General features: G+C 52.9%; 7 protein-coding genes across 7 annotated transcripts; 5 read left to right on the top strand and 2 right to left on the bottom strand.

Moving 5' to 3' along the window:
* Positions 1-111: 111 nt before the first annotated feature.
* BO70DRAFT_324013 (uncharacterized protein) lies at positions 112-1,316 on the bottom strand. Its single transcript, XM_025540603.1, has 2 exons — positions 1,029-1,316; positions 112-975 (listed from the first exon to the last, which is right to left on the bottom strand). The coding sequence occupies exon 2, from the start codon at positions 959-961 to the stop codon at positions 584-586; it is 378 nt and encodes a 125-aa protein (XP_025394879.1). The 5' UTR covers positions 962-975; positions 1,029-1,316; the 3' UTR covers positions 112-583.
* Positions 1,317-1,634: 318 nt separating this feature from the next.
* BO70DRAFT_366441 (phosphotransferase enzyme family protein) lies at positions 1,635-3,637 on the top strand. The gene is made up of 3 exons (XM_025544335.1): positions 1,635-2,104; positions 2,160-2,550; positions 2,613-3,637. Exons 1-3 carry the CDS (start codon positions 1,667-1,669, stop codon positions 3,545-3,547), a joined length of 1,764 nt encoding a protein of 587 aa, XP_025394880.1. The 5' UTR covers positions 1,635-1,666; the 3' UTR covers positions 3,548-3,637.
* A 198-nt stretch (positions 3,638-3,835) lies between these two features.
* Positions 3,836-4,889, bottom strand: BO70DRAFT_324018 (serine/threonine protein kinase). The gene is made up of 2 exons (XM_025540604.1): positions 4,067-4,889; positions 3,836-4,005 (listed from the first exon to the last, which is right to left on the bottom strand). The coding sequence occupies exons 1-2, from the start codon at positions 4,722-4,724 to the stop codon at positions 3,911-3,913; spliced, it is 753 nt and encodes a 250-aa protein (XP_025394881.1). The 5' UTR covers positions 4,725-4,889; the 3' UTR covers positions 3,836-3,910.
* A 730-nt stretch (positions 4,890-5,619) lies between these two features.
* On the top strand, positions 5,620-8,109 carry BO70DRAFT_419069 (uncharacterized protein; the record flags this gene model as incomplete). Its single annotated transcript, XM_025547465.1, has 8 exons — positions 5,620-6,227; positions 6,300-6,380; positions 6,569-6,575; positions 6,903-7,130; positions 7,180-7,623; positions 7,675-7,885; positions 7,941-7,998; positions 8,068-8,109. The coding sequence occupies exons 1-8, from the start codon at positions 6,060-6,062 to the stop codon at positions 8,107-8,109; spliced, it is 1,239 nt and encodes a 412-aa protein (XP_025394882.1). The 5' UTR covers positions 5,620-6,059.
* Positions 8,110-8,959: 850 nt separating this feature from the next.
* On the top strand, positions 8,960-10,782 carry BO70DRAFT_324020 (uncharacterized protein; the record flags this gene model as incomplete). The annotated part of the gene is made up of 4 exons (XM_025540605.1): positions 8,960-9,181; positions 9,234-9,279; positions 9,343-10,272; positions 10,329-10,782. 4 exons carry the CDS (start codon positions 8,960-8,962, stop codon positions 10,640-10,642), a joined length of 1,512 nt encoding a protein of 503 aa, XP_025394883.1. The 3' UTR covers positions 10,643-10,782.
* Positions 10,783-11,206: 424 nt separating this feature from the next.
* On the top strand, positions 11,207-12,205 carry BO70DRAFT_366446 (uncharacterized protein). The gene has a single exon (XM_025544336.1). The coding sequence runs from the start codon at positions 11,412-11,414 to the stop codon at positions 12,075-12,077; it is 666 nt and encodes a 221-aa protein (XP_025394884.1). The 5' UTR covers positions 11,207-11,411; the 3' UTR covers positions 12,078-12,205.
* A 269-nt stretch (positions 12,206-12,474) lies between these two features.
* Positions 12,475-13,733, top strand: BO70DRAFT_433072 (uncharacterized protein; the record flags this gene model as incomplete). Its single annotated transcript, XM_025548379.1, has 2 exons — positions 12,475-13,023; positions 13,348-13,733. Exons 1-2 carry the CDS (start codon positions 12,852-12,854, stop codon positions 13,731-13,733), a joined length of 558 nt encoding a protein of 185 aa, XP_025394885.1. The 5' UTR covers positions 12,475-12,851.
* Positions 13,734-14,424: the final 691 nt, after the last annotated feature.

Below are 14,424 nucleotides of genomic sequence, written 5' to 3' on the forward strand. Positions count from 1 at the left end.
TCTTTTTCTTCCGGTAATTCCAAATTGAATGAAATCGAGGATATCCCAAATTACTATAAGCAGAACGATAGGATTGCTTGCATCTCTGTCCAGGAATACACTTCATAATATCTCAAATTATCAAGAAGCCAACTGTCAAGACCCAGATCCATAACTGCGGGAACACATAATCTTTAGTTTTAAGCTGCACTAACGCCGCTCCTGCATCGATAGCCCCACAAATAAATATCAGAGCTCTTCCAACACAGTCGTCACAACCTTTGATAGCTACCTTGACGCCAAGCACTGAAACAACAACGGTCCCGGTATATCCCATCGATATCTGTGGAATACTGGAGCTCGCGGTCCAAGAGTTGCACAAGATAGTCACACAAAAACAAACAGTAAGTCATGCTTACTAGAATGGCAATATTCAACTATAGAGCTCGGACTCCCGCTCCCATGTCTGTGCTATATCAATTGGGCTGCGGATCACAAAATATGTAAGAGAAAGCAAAAGCTCAATCCCGACAAATGAAATTCACGCACCCCAGCCAACCTTCCGATTTCGAAGCTCACACCTACTGGGAACATATCGCGGAGCTCAGTTGTCGTTCTCGATGTCGTCAATCAAGTCGTTGGCAAGTTTGTCCGCCGCCTGCTGTGTTGGGGCCTCCTTGACATTGACCCATGCCGTAGCATACGTGTGATGAGAACCATTCGCTTTGAGTAAGCTCTTGAGAACACTAGTCTTTGCCTCCCTATTTATCTGAAGGTTCACGGCAACCAAGTCGGGGTTGTCCTTCTTCGGCTCTCCGGCATCCAGCCTAATTTCCCACTCCGCATTCTTCCTTGGGTTGTCCGCTGGCCACACGCGGCGACCGGGAGTACTGGGGTCGAAGTTCAATAGGCGCTTCGGTCCGGACGCAGTCTTCATAGCGGAATCGACCAGGGACCGAAGTTTGCGTTTGAGGGCGTTCATCTTGAGGTATATCTCTGGAGCCGGGCATTAGTGAGGTAACAAAGGGAGCATGCTGATGGAAGATTACCTATCAAAGCTTCTTCAAAGAAAAATAATCTGCTTTGGTCGAACACAGAGCGGACTTTTCTTGGGAGAGATGAATTATAACTGAATGGGTTGAAGTTGCATGAAGGTCCTGCCCATTCCGATTGAAACGCTCACTTATATGTTGCGCAATGGACATTTTTGGAGTCTCTCAATCGACGCTAGAGCAAACCGCGACGCGCCCACTGGTTGCTGTAATTATCGCAGTCTACCTCTGCTTGAGAACTACTGGATGTTGATAGCTTGCCAAGCGCTCGTCATTGGCGCTGGGAGATCGATTGGACAGACCGCGAGTTTCAAGGCGGTGCTGAAGATGGGGTCGACAACCAGGCATTGCGGCACCTATTATGAATGATGTTGGCTCCGTTGTCTATTCAGGCGCTTCACGCAGAGGGCCAATTGGCTGAGAACTTCACATGCATCCTGCGGTGTGGTTTCATACCTCCAGAGCTGATTGGTTGCTGCTCGCCAAGATCGCAGTAGGCGCCGGGTAGCCAAAAAGGGCTAGCGCCCTTACTTTTAGACGGCGCCTCCCCAACCGCCGCCAAGGCCGCGACTTCCATCCATCCTTGCTTAATGGCAACGAGATGACAGACTTCCGACCTCTTTCAACCACTAGATATGAAGGCCATCCGAGGCCTCTTCCCGGGAAGAACTCTAGGAGCCACGCTTTCCCGCTTCAGTAATCCCCACAGTACACTCATGTCGGCTTCTTTCTCTTCCGGCCAGGCCAACATGAATGAGACCAAGGGTGTCACAGATTCCAGGCATGACCTCGAGGCACTCAATCGATTCACTTCAGGTCGCTGGCTTTGGAATGAGGGACAGCAGCTTGCCTGCCGCTATGTCAAGTTCGACCTCTCAACACTTCTGCAACTAGCTGCCTCTGCGATCGGATCGAAATCATGTACCCAAGTGTTAAAGATCTCGGAGGGCCAGTATAACAAAGTATTCCAGCTTACCATGGACGATGGACGCGAGATTATTGCGAAACTTCCAAATCCCAATGCAGGCAGACCGCACTTCACGACAGCCAGTGAGGTTGCCACTATGGACTTTGTATGGCCTGCTTTCTTTTCTGCTCCGTCTTACGCGTCAGTACTGACTTTGCTAGCTGAGAAATGTGCTAAATCTCCCTGTTCCGAGAGTGTACGCGTGGAGCTCTCGAGCATCACAGAACCCTGTCGGAGCAGAGTATATCCTGATGGAGAAGCAGGCCGGCGTGGTCCTAACCGATGTATGGGACGTCATCAAAGGGAAGCAGAAAGTACAAATTCTCGACCAGATTGTCGATATTGAAAGGCGCCTAGCAGCTACAACATTCTCCAAGTTCGGGTCGTTATACTATAAGGACGACCTTCCTGAAAATTCGGATCCTACTTCACCCCAATACCGTGATTCAACTGGGAAGGAAGTGCAGAGCGAAACCTTTGGCATTGGACCGACTAACCACCGTTCTTTCTTTGACTTTAGGAGAGGCGAGTTGGATATTGACTGTGGTCCATGTAAGTTCATCTCCGACTCGTGATATATCATTGCCCTGTGCTTATCCCTGCGCAACCCTCAGGGTCAACAGTCACAGAATTCATGACGGCTATTGCCCGGAGGGAAATCGCAACCGCAAAGTCAGGTCTCCGATACCCCTTGATGCCCGAAGGCCTCTTCTATGGGCCCCGACAATACCAACCTAGCCTCTCCAAAAAGCTCACCGCGTTGGAAAACTACCTCAAGGTGGCACCTCATGTTCTCCCAGAAAATAAAGCCACTCACGCCTCAGTCTTATGGCATGGCGATCTCCATTCGCATAATATCTTTGTCGACCCCGAAGACCCAGGTCGCATTGTGGGGATTATTGACTGGCAGTCCGTCAGTGCATGTCCCCTTTTCATGCAAGTTGGGCGCCCGGCGTTTCTCGATTACAATGGCCCGGTTCCTGATGGGTTGGGGAAAGTCCCCTTGCCACCGGATTTTGACTCCATGGATCCCGAGGAGCAGCGAGAGGCAAAGGAACTCCATAGGGCACAGACACTGCACAATCTCTATCTAGTTCGGTGTCTTCAGGGTAATGAAACGGTCTTTCAGGCGATACAGGGCCAGAATACTCTCCGGCATCAGGTTAGTGTGGTCCCGGGATTAGTTCTGATGGACTACGAGCCGCTTCTCAATAACTTGTTGCGAGATGTCGAGAAGGAATGGGAACAGATTACTGCCGCGGGCGAGGATGGTAGTTCTTCTGGAACGCCGTTCCCGTTACAATTCTCGAAAGAAGAAGTCGAGCAGCAGGTACAAGATGGAGAGCTATGGGCGCAAGGTGTCGAACTTATGGACGCATTTGTTCGCGACACTGGCTGCTTCAAACACTGGGATGGTAGGGTTAGCGATGGAGATTATGAAAAGTCTAGAAGGGAGCTGGATGAGGGGGTGAAGAGGTTCTTGGATCGTCAAGCCAGAAATTATGAGGAACAGAGGGAGTGGCTCAAAGCCCTACCATTTGTGGATTGAAATGGGTGGCAGCTGGAAGATATCGCTGATATCAGCATTTCGCAATTTAACCAGTCTCCCTTATTTACAAATCGAATCTACGCAGGCAAGCAGGTTGCATTGCATACTACTACAGTACTGACAGGCTACACGCGGGCCAACTTCACAAGGTTCAACGATAGTAAGAAAAAAAGCGTATTATCGAACCAGGCCCTTCCTCCATTCAGCAATACCCATGGGACGATTTCTCGCCACATATCCTCAATACATTGAAACCAAGCCCATAATCCGCTTCAATTCGTTTCGTCCCACACATCTGCAATGCGACCAGCTGTCTCCCACAACGTACCCAAAACCAGGCTTACATGTTCAGATACTGCTCTCTCAGTCTCTCAGTCCCTCCTCCTTCATTCTCTGGCCATATCGCTCCTCCAAGTCGTGCAACTCCACCTCGGTTGGGAGAGAGTAAAGAATGCAACCTGGAATAGATGCTCTGTTAGCTGGTTCCATCTGTCAAACCACTCATCATCAAGTCCATACCGTGCTCTCTCTCACAAACCTTCCTCCACTGTTTGATGCGAGCCCTCAGCTTCTTCTTCGGCACCACATTGCGAACCTCTTCCCGGCCGAGGGTGGTATAGAGCTCCTCAGCACGGGCTAGCATCTCCCTGGTCGAGGTATACTCACCCCGCCAGGCGTGGTCGATCAGCAAGTCAATACCATCGTGCCCGGTGTAGAATCGAGGAAGCAAGAGATCTCCGGTCTCGCTGTTCGTCCGAATCTGAGGCGGGTATCCCTTCTCCATTTCATAGATCAGGGACCCCATGGCGAATCGATCGCTGGCGTCACAAACCGTCTCTGTATACCCGTTCTGAGGCGTTCCGATGAACGGGTTTGATGCTCCCTGACGACAACTTCCGCCAAAGTCACTCAGCACGGCGTTTCCCTTGTTATCCAGCAGTATGTTGGCTCGGTGCAGATCAGAGTGGGTGATGCCCAGGCTGTGGATGTGTGCCAGGCCCCGGATGATATCCTGATACCAGCGGATGCGTCTCCCCTGCGCGGTGAAGGCCGGATCAGGACACGAGTGGTACTTGCGGAAATAGATGCCTTCGGGGCGAGTGGTGTCCAGCGCTTCCACGATGTTCGGGTGCGGATGCTTCTCGAGTAGACGATGCACTGCTCTTTCGTCTCGCATGAGGCTCGCGTGTTGGAGTGTCTTCGAGGCATAGATCCATCGGTCGTGCGAGGAGGTCTGGCGAGTTGGACGCGTGTAGAGTCGACTGGCCTTCAGGACAATGTCGTCGTCGATGCGATACACATGTCCCTCGGTGCCAGCGCCAATGATTTCCAGATTTGCCTGATAACAGGGCATGGCGTCGACGTTGAATGTGTGGTATCCGGGGATGTCGTCATGCAGGATGGCAGAGGCGGGACTGTTCTGTTCGATGTCTATCTCGCGCTCGCGACGTGCGAAGATGAGGGGAGCAACAATCCAAAGAATGGCAAGAACACCGCAGACCGCCACACATGCCAGTGCAAACCAGCACCAGGATAGGATCGATGAATCCATCCTGTGCGCGCAGTCAGGAACGAAAGTGAGGTTGTGCTGCTGGGATTGAGGAGAGGTGGATGAGAGAGAGGAGGAGAGAGGAGGGGGGGTTTAATACCTATCGCTCCATCCTGTGCTCTGTGAATAGAGTCGCGATGGTGATAGTAGGTAGTCTTTCACTGTTGAGGTTGTGTGATTATCATCCAACATCGTTCCCTTGGAACGCAGTGCGTTTGTGGATTGAAATGGTGCCCAGAGCGCTCTTATCCTGCACTGGTTGTTAACTGGGATCTCTCATTGGTTTGCCTACTTGCCATTAACCCAATGTTCCATTGTTTGAGGTTCTATCGTTCCAAGGAAGGTGGCAAGATATCCTGTCTCTGTCCCGCTTGTCTTGGATTATTGCTAGGTGAATGCCTCCAGATGGAGTGAAGTGTTTCTGCTGTTATATATCCAGCGCCCAACGAAGATCTTATCTATTCATCAGAAACCATATGTTAGATAGTAATTGGACTGGATGAGATCTTCTTATCTGTGAAGTGTGAAGTACAGCTATCCCATTATATCCTAGATACTTAGGGATGTTTTGGGTGATAGGCCTGTATACATGTCTTGATGCAACACTGCACATGCTGGCATAATCAGCTGGCATTTGTGCATCTTATGCTCGAGAATAACACCTTCTTGTGTCTTTGAATGATGATCAGACCTCTTCCTACCTCCTACAGTACTGCTGGAAACATTAGAATATCGCTAATCTTTCAGAAAAATGTCTGCCGACGCGCATATCTTTTCCGTGTGGACGTGCAAATTTAAGCTAGATCCGGTCCGTTCCTGACAAACATATGCTTATTGCTCATCCCGTCACTGGCATGCCTGCAGATGTCGAATCAGCCCGACTGAGTAATCGGGTCTTTACAATCCATACGAGAGCAATCTGCACCCCTGTCGATAGAAACTGGATAAATCGCAGTGGTGATAATGGCCGAGCTATTGAAAACAGACTGGGGCGAGTCCGGATTCCAGACTCAGGTGAATGCAGCCCACTCGCCTGACTCCGAACAGGTCAGTGAGAAGAATTGGGTCTCGTCCGATGATGGGCAATCTGCCTCGAAGGATGTCTTCGTCAGGTCAATTGCTGGATTTAAGGTGAGTAGTTTCGTGAAATGGATTGGCTCGACTGCAGGACGCAGACGCTCATGGCGCATGGCGGTGTTGTAGTGGATTCTCGTCGTGACGGCCATCTTGTCCAGCCGTATGCTCTTTGCGCTGGACAACACCATCGTCGCCAATATTCAGCCGGTATGCGATGCCTCTCTGTTGTGATAGACTGTGCAGCGGGACTGACTCTTCCAGGCTATCGTCGAGACATTCCAGGAAGCCCAGAAAATGTCAATGCCGTGATTGTTGGTCGTGCAATCGCTGGAGCAGGGGTGAGTTTATCATCTTCTCCCCAGCTGATTGTACTCGTATGTTAATGTCCGAATCAGGGGAGCGGTATGTACGTCGGTGTTTTGACATTGCTTTCGGTCAACACCACTGTCCCTGAGCGCCCTTTTTGCATCGGATTAACGTGAGTGGTAAGCCCTGATTGATATCCCGACACAGAGCCGTCTCCTGAGGAATCGGAACCGCAACGGGACCGGCCATCGGAGGAGCGTTTGCGGAGAGTTCTGCAACATGGCGCTGGGTATGAGCTTCCAGTCCCCGATAGGCCGACCGCTGAATCTGACACTGACATCGGCATTCCAGGCCTTCTGTATTAACATAGTGATCGGAGGCGCTTTCTCTCCAGTCTACGTCCTCCTGCTACCGTCACATGAGCCTCTCCCGACCGCCACTCAACAGGAGAAGGCGAAGAATATCGACTGGGTGGCTCTGACTGGCCCTGGGGCGGTGATTGTTCGATTGCACTTTTTGTCGTGGCGGGAATTTTGTTCATCGTCTTCGGTGTGCAGCAGACGTTTCACATTTGCTGCAATGAGAAGAATCGACTGTTCCCCATCCACTTCCTCAAGAGACGCTCCTTGCCCATCCTCTTCATCCTGAACAGTGCGTACCTTCCAGCGGATTTTCTCTGTCACCACTGACATACCTCTAGCCTGTGCCAGCAGCGGACTTTTCATTTCCGTCTACAAAATTCCGTTGTTCTTCCAGTTCACTATGGGTGACACTGCGATTAAAGCCTCCCTGCGCTTACTGCCCTTCGTGCTGGTGCTTATCTTCATCATCATCATGAATGGCCATATGATGACCAAGTTCGGCTATTATCTGCCGTGGTATGTATTCGGGTGTACCCTGGAGCTGATCGCCGCGGCCTTGGTGTGTAAGCCTCCCATTCCTCTGCACGACCCACTCTTCGGTGGCATTTTGAATAACTTCGTCTCAGTCGTGGTTAAGACTGGTACCTCTGCGAGTGCGATCTATGGCTATACCTCCCTCATGGCGCTGGGAGTGGGCGCATTCAATCAGGCCGGGTACAGTGTCGTCCAGGCGAAGGTGAAGACCAGCGAGATTCCATGGGCGCTAGGATTTATGATGGTTTGTAAGTATACCCTGCTCTTGGCTCAACTGATATCTTGCTAATCCCAACCAGCGCAACTCGGAGGAATTGTCATCGGCCTGGGAACAGCTGGCGCGATCTTTGTCAATGAAGCAACCGAGGGATTGCTAAAGCTCCTCCCCGAGGTAGACCCTGAAGTGGTGAAAAATGCCATCGCGGGGACCAGCAGCTCCCTGTTCGACACGTTGACCATTGATGAGAGAGCCAAGGCATTAGACGTGATTGTTCATGCAATTAACCAAGTGTATGAATTCCTGCAGGGGTATAATCTGGACCGTCACTGATATTATCCGCCACAGGTATATCCTCCTTATTACTGCTGGAGCGATGGGGGTCGTTCTTTCAGTCTTCCTCAAGGTAAGTCCATGTGTACTTGCGCCATTAATCACAGTGCTCTACTTGCCAACATTCTGACGTGGTCTCCAGAGCGAGAAGCTGTTCCTCGAGGTAGCTGCGGGTGGCGCATAGAGAAATGGTATGTCAAACATCATATCGGTTGCATCCACCAAGGGACGGACTTGATGCGAGTTTGTCAGTCGTTAATATAGCGGGAAGGTTTCTTAATGAGTTTAGATGGATGAAGGATGTGCCACTTCGACGGACAGGAACGCGTTGGCTGGCGTTTTGTCCATAGAATGATCTTATCTGTGTTTGTGAAACTAGTCCATTGATCACTCCAATAAAAGCATATTTTCGAGTGAGAACCTCGTAATACCTGGCCAGAGAGAATAGATGGAAAGCCATTGGCCAAGCAACATCTGGCTCTCGCACCCTGACCCTGCATGGCACGACAGCTGACAATCCGGTTGCCCTGAACATATGAGGTCATCTTGGCCCAATCCCTGGGAACAACCTTGAATGGACGCGTCAATCAAAAACAAGTCCACCAAAGCTCCGAGATGCAAATGTTGGTGTAAGTAGCCTTAGCTGTTCGTGCCAGCCACTGATGGCAGTTCCCAGTCGGTTACGGGGTATGGATAGATCGCTTTGTATGCCCACATGTGGCTTATTTATTGGTGAAACCTGAACCGGGGGCTCGAGGCCTCCATCGGTCTTGTGTAAAATCACTACATTCCCTTCCCATCTTCGTGTGACTGATTCTGACAGCCCCGCCCTATGTCTTACAGTGACGGGGGGGGTCCTATTCATTCTCACCTGTATTCACCACATGTCAGGTTATCTGTGAATCGGTGTCTATCACTGTGATCCTCGATTTCACTTTGGTTTAAGATAAAATTGAAATCCTCTTATCACTTACCATTTTAAAAATCCTGCTCGAATGGTATTGCCTTCCGCATCTGGTGCTGAGCTGCCCAGCATGGCAATCCCAGCAAACTGTACAGTCCTGGTGGTAGGAGGTGGCCCAGCAGGATCATATACAGCCTCTGTGCTGGCCCGCGAGGGTATTGACACCGTCCTGCTCGAATCCGAGGCTTTTCCCCGGTACCATATTGGAGAGAGCCTGTTACCATCATCGCGCTACTTCCTGGATTTCATCGACCTCTACGACAAGTTTAACAACCATGGGTTTGTGCAGAAAGTAAGGGTGGCGGTGCAAATCTGAATAGTGTGAAGGCCACTGACTGGGATAGACCGGGGCCGCATTTAAGTTTGTGCCAGATGCGCGAGTGGACGAATGTTCGTAGAGCCGGCCTAGCTTAAACACCAATGCACGTCGCATTCCCAGCTGACAAGTTCTAGATACGGATTTCCTGGCCGCGGGAGGTGCCGGCAACCATGCGTGGAACGTCATTCGGGCCGAAGCCGACGATCTTCTCTTCCGACATGCAGGTGACAGCGGAGCAAAGGCCTTCGACGGAGTGAAGGTGACAGAGATTCAATTTGCCGCCTCTCCCGACGAGCCTGGACGGCCGATCTCCGCGTCATGGGCACGCAAAGGTGGCAGCACGGGGGATATCGCCTTCGAGTATCTCGTGGACGCATCCGGACGGGCAGGCCTGGTCAGCACCCAGTATATGAAGAATCGCCATTTCAACCCAGGTCTCAAGAATGTTGCAACATGGGGCTACTGGACGGGCATACGTACGTATGAGAAAGGCACGCCGCGGGAGAACGCACCCTACTTCGAGGGCCTAACCGATGGCAGCGGGTGGGTCTGGTACATCCCCCTGCACGATGGAACTACGTCCGTGGGAGTGGTCTTGCAGCAAGCCCAAGCCTCTGTCAAACGAAAGGGCATGGGTCACGCCGACTTCTACCACGCCACCCTCCAGGAGGCCCCTAACGTCGCCCGCCTGATGGATGGGGCCCAGCTCCAGTCGGGTTTGAAGTCCGCCTCCGACTGGTCCTACCATGCCTCGACCTATGCCGGCCCCTTTCTCCGCATCATCGGCGACGCAGGGTGCTTCATCGATCCTCTCTTCTCGTCCGGGGTCCACTTGGCTATGGCTACGGGTCTGTCCGCCGCTGTGACGATCTGCGCGGCGCATCGGGGAGACTGTAGTGAAGAGGCCGCAGGCAGCTGGCACACCAAGAAGGTGACAGAAAGCTATACCCGGTTCCTGTTGGTGGTCACTAGCGCCTTGGAGCAGATCTATGGTCGGGATCGGCACATCCTTAATGAGCTGGAAGAGATGGACTTTGGGCGGGCCTTTGCCCACTTCAGACCGAGTAAGGCTTCGGTGCACTCCCTTCGTTCCCAGACCGGCTGCTAACCCTCGGTGCAGTTATCCAAGGTACCATCGATGCAGGGGGGAAGCTGAGCCGAAGCAAGGCCGCCCAGTCCGTCGACTTCTGTGTGCAGGTCCTACAGAAGGTGCTGGCCTCCACGGCCGAGAATGGGGCGACACGAAAGGGGGAACCGGACACGGGGGCACTGGGACTGATCCGGCCAGACGACCGCAGCCGAGAGCCGGTGCGCAAAATCATGCAGATGCATCGCGTGCTGGACCTGAGCCACTTCACCACGGACGTCATCGATGGGATGGCCTCGAATGTGCAGCGGGGGGATCTGGGCCTGGTCCGGGCGATAGACAAGTAGTAAGTAGTAAGTTCTGAGGTGTTATCCTCTGCTTCCTGGACGTAGCCTAGCTAGCCTAGCTAGCACCAAGCATTCCACTCCTCTCCTGGATTCTCTGCTCCCTGACTCCACGTAGATAGGTAGTGGTTATAGCAGGATAGAGATCGTAGTGGAGAAAGGGAAGGAAGTGGATCGAAAGAACGAAGATGGAAGGGAGGATTGGCTTTGTGGGTGGCCGCCGGGCCGCTAAGCCGCATGAGGCATGGGGGTTAGCCCCGGTGACGAGTCACCTGACCTGCAGATGACCCTGTGGCGCACGATGACGCCATTGTCTTCAGGCACTCTTCAGGCACCCTTCAGGCACCTTTCCATCGGCCCGGGCATATCCGCACGTGGGGCAGGCATCAAAGCCTGCAACATCCGGGCCCGAGAGGCGTCGACCCGGTCTAGAACCCCCCCGATTACTACTGCACTTCGATATAAATGCCGAATGGCCATCGGTGGGGCTCGTCAGCGGCCGGACAGGGGTCTTCGTCTCTTCTCTGCCTCACAGTATCCCCAGCATCAGCCCTAACGAAGACATGGCCGCAACCAAGCTATTCCCCGGGGATCCGTCCGATGTGATGGTGATCCGCGACGTCACCGACCAGATCACCACCTTCAGCGTCCCCTTTGCCCGCTTCGGCCTCTTGCGCTTTGGGGGTAGAGGTACCCTAGGTCAGTCCAGCCCTCTGCTCGCGTAGTTGGAGGCTCCATTGCTTCGGGACACGTCTAATCTTGCGCAGTCAGAATGGCCAGCGGCTCGCTAGTGATCGTCTCTCCCGTCGCGCTCACCCCCAGGGTCCATGACATCATCACCAAACATGGGGGCAAGGTGGATTACATTGTGGCCCCGGACCTGGAGCATCATATCTTCCTGTCTGCCTGGAAGAGCGCCTTCCCGGGCGCCTCGATCATTGCCCCCGAAGGCCTCTACGAGAAACGCCAGAAGTCCCCCGAGTACCAAAGCGACCCCTTCGAGTACGTCTACACCAAGGAGAACAAGCACTCGCTTCGCATCGCAGGGGACTTCCACTCCGAGTTCGAGGTCGAATACGTCGACGGGCACAGCAACCGGGAGATCGTCCTCTGGCACAAGCCGACGCGAACCGTCATCGAGGCCGATCTGGTGTTCAACCTGCCCGCCACGGAGCAGTACTCCCAGTCCGGGGAGTCCCCGACAGCTGGCCTGCTGAACCGTCTCTTCATGCCGCTGATCACGGCCACCCCGTCGACCTGGCACGAACGCTTCGCGTGGCATGTGCTGTCCTCTCAAGATCGCGATTCCTTCACCGAGTCACTCGGGCGGATCAAGGAGTGGGATTTCAGCCGTATCATTCCCTGTCATGGGGATGTCATCGAGGATGGCGCCAAGGAGGTGTTTACCCGCATCTTTGCCAGGTTCTGGAACCGATGATGGGTGATCGAATACGGTGATTCTCAGGGAGGTGAATTTCCGCCGGTCCCCGACAGTGTATATATATATATCTACTACCACTTTTGTACTATTAGTAATTTAGAGTCGTCATAGTAATCAACTGTTCGAATGGTGTTCGGAGTATGGTTATTTCATTTCAATTCCAGACTTATACAGACACCAGGCATGGTTCATGCATTCATTTCCCTGACTGACCACCATCGATCTGCTAGGCACCGTGAGGCACAGCCGGAGATGACAGTGCCTGAATATCCAGGCACTTTAAGATTCTGCCGGACACCCTCCCAGAGCGGTAGGCGGGGAAAGCGGACGTTCTTCATCCCGCATCGGCTCACCATCTTCCTCTCCGTCTTCTCCCGCTCTTCTTTCCCCCGTTGTCTCTCCCAAACAGCTGTCTTGAATCACGACGAGCAGACTTTATTGCCTGCCAGTTTCCTCCATGGTACCCTACTTCTGTCAGGCTCCGGGCTCGGCCTGCTCTCCCATCGCACGTAGCGCGTGCCCAGTAACGGCCCTATGTGGGACCCCTCCAGCGTGACCCTGTCCCGAGTGCCGACGACCTCGATGCGTGGGCCTCGCTGTCAACATCCGGCCTGCCATCCCTTCTATTTCCGCGATAACCTTGAAAGTGCGCTGGAGAACCCTGCCATTGTTCAGCCGATTTCTTGCGCAGTCTCTCAATAAACTCCGATGTTGCGAAACCCTTCGTCACTGTCTGGGACCAAGTCAACTAGGGATACGAAGAAGTGAGACATGCGGGATGAAGCACCGATCGGCAGGAACAACTACTCTAACGGGTTGGATGCGTTGGTTCCGATGGTTTCACAGGCCCCAGCCCCAACAAGCCCCAGCCCCGCCGATTTCCTCAGTCTGAACGCGACTTCAAATCCTCCTCGATGTGGCTCTATCCCTCATGACTCGCCCGGTGAGTTGCATTGAGAACAAAGTACCCCATTGGGCAATGACTCCGGGGAACTGTGACCGGTGACCTTCTTGGCAACCTGCATGGGGAGGGATTTTGCACTGCTCAGCAGGCCACGCAGGGTCTTCCGAGGCCTCAAATAATGAGTTCACGAGAACATCGCCGCGTTCGGTGACGACCGTGACAGGGCAGCGCTTCGGCTCGTGAACGACTTATCACATCACAAACAACCCTCTGGCCGCGAGCGGTCTCAAGGACCCCTATGACCCGGAACTCTGGGATGATGGTGTCCACCGGAAACTCACCTGCGCCTATGCGCTGAGTCAGAGCTTCGCGAACTTTCTGGATATAACCACCCCACCGCAACTCGACGCTATGGATTTTACACGTCTTTGATCGGAACGTGGTGGCCTATTTTTATTTGCTTCGACCCGATGCTTAACTACCACGCCATTCTTAACAAATACATCGTCGGGCTGGAGGGGACGTCATCAATGATGTCTCCATTCTGGTGGGCGACGCCAAAAAAGGAAGATGCCATCGATCTAAGCTTGATCTACACCGGAGTGGAGGACGATTCGGCAATCAACTGGACCTGCGGACCGTATGCCGCGGCACTACCGGCTGCCAACCCAGCAAACAACGACACCGCCGCCATCGACGCATACAACTCCACCATCATCATCCGCTCAGGCTACTACACGTCGACATAATGTTCCCCGACCGATGGAATCAGTTTTCCTTCAAGGCAACTTGCTACAGAGTACGATTTCTTGATCCAGTCGTCGCCACTCACGGCTCCGAGGTGGTCTAAGCCCTAGGAAATCTGTTTGCCTCGTCGTACGGGCGTTGACTACGAGATCACCGACCGCCTGACGTCCTATTACTACTACGACTACTACTACTACTACTACTACTACTTCTACTTCTTCTGGGCCAACATTGTCAAAATGCAGAACCTCACGCAATGTGGCTCGTACTCTAATGGAACCCTGCCCTCCCAGAACTCAACTCCACCTGCCGAGTTGGGCAGCCTCTGAGAAAAAATAAAGTTCCTCGAATGTTTCCGGTACGCGACTTCGCACCCTTACTGAAGAGGGAAGGATGTATTCTATCCGCGTCAAGCCCTGGCTGCGACTTCTCCCCTTTGCCGATCTGTTTGCGCGTCTGCTCACTGTAAACCTTGCGTGTATCTCATGTATCTAACATTTATCCGACTCGGCTTTATGCATCACATGGTGAACAAACGGAGAGACGCCCCGTGTGCCGATCATGGCGGGAAACCTCTGCTATAAATAGCGACTTGTACTCGAAACGACGACGCGAAGATAGAGGCGTCATCGCAATACACTTTGCGCAACATATAGATCAAATCCAGGCCCTACTACTACTGCTGCGAGCCGT

Source organism: Aspergillus heteromorphus (assembly GCF_003184545.1).
Source record: "Aspergillus heteromorphus CBS 117.55 chromosome Unknown BO70scaffold_43, whole genome shotgun sequence".
Taxonomy (NCBI): domain Eukaryota; kingdom Fungi; phylum Ascomycota; class Eurotiomycetes; order Eurotiales; family Aspergillaceae; genus Aspergillus; species Aspergillus heteromorphus.

Bases quoted from the DNA above. Each gene is read 5' to 3' on its own strand.
- BO70DRAFT_324013 (XM_025540603.1), bottom strand. From the start codon at position 961: ATGAACGCCCTCAAACGCAAACTTCGGTCCCTGGTCGATTCCGCTATG.
- BO70DRAFT_366441 (XM_025544335.1), top strand. From the start codon at position 1,667: ATGAAGGCCATCCGAGGCCTCTTCCCGGGAAGAACTCTAGGAGCCACG. The intron at 2,105-2,159 runs GTATGGCCTGCT...TGACTTTGCTAG, and splicing joins AGGTTGCCACTATGGACTTT to CTGAGAAATGTGCTAAATCT. The intron at 2,551-2,612 runs GTAAGTTCATCT...CGCAACCCTCAG, and splicing joins GGATATTGACTGTGGTCCAT to GGTCAACAGTCACAGAATTC.
- BO70DRAFT_324018 (XM_025540604.1), bottom strand. From the start codon at position 4,724: ATGCGAGACGAAAGAGCAGTGCATCGTCTACTCGAGAAGCATCCGCAC. The intron at 4,006-4,066 runs GTATGGACTTGA...CATCTATTCCAG, and splicing joins GGTTTGTGAGAGAGAGCACG to GTTGCATTCTTTACTCTCTC.
- BO70DRAFT_366446 (XM_025544336.1), top strand. From the start codon at position 11,412: ATGGCCAGCGGCTCGCTAGTGATCGTCTCTCCCGTCGCGCTCACCCCC.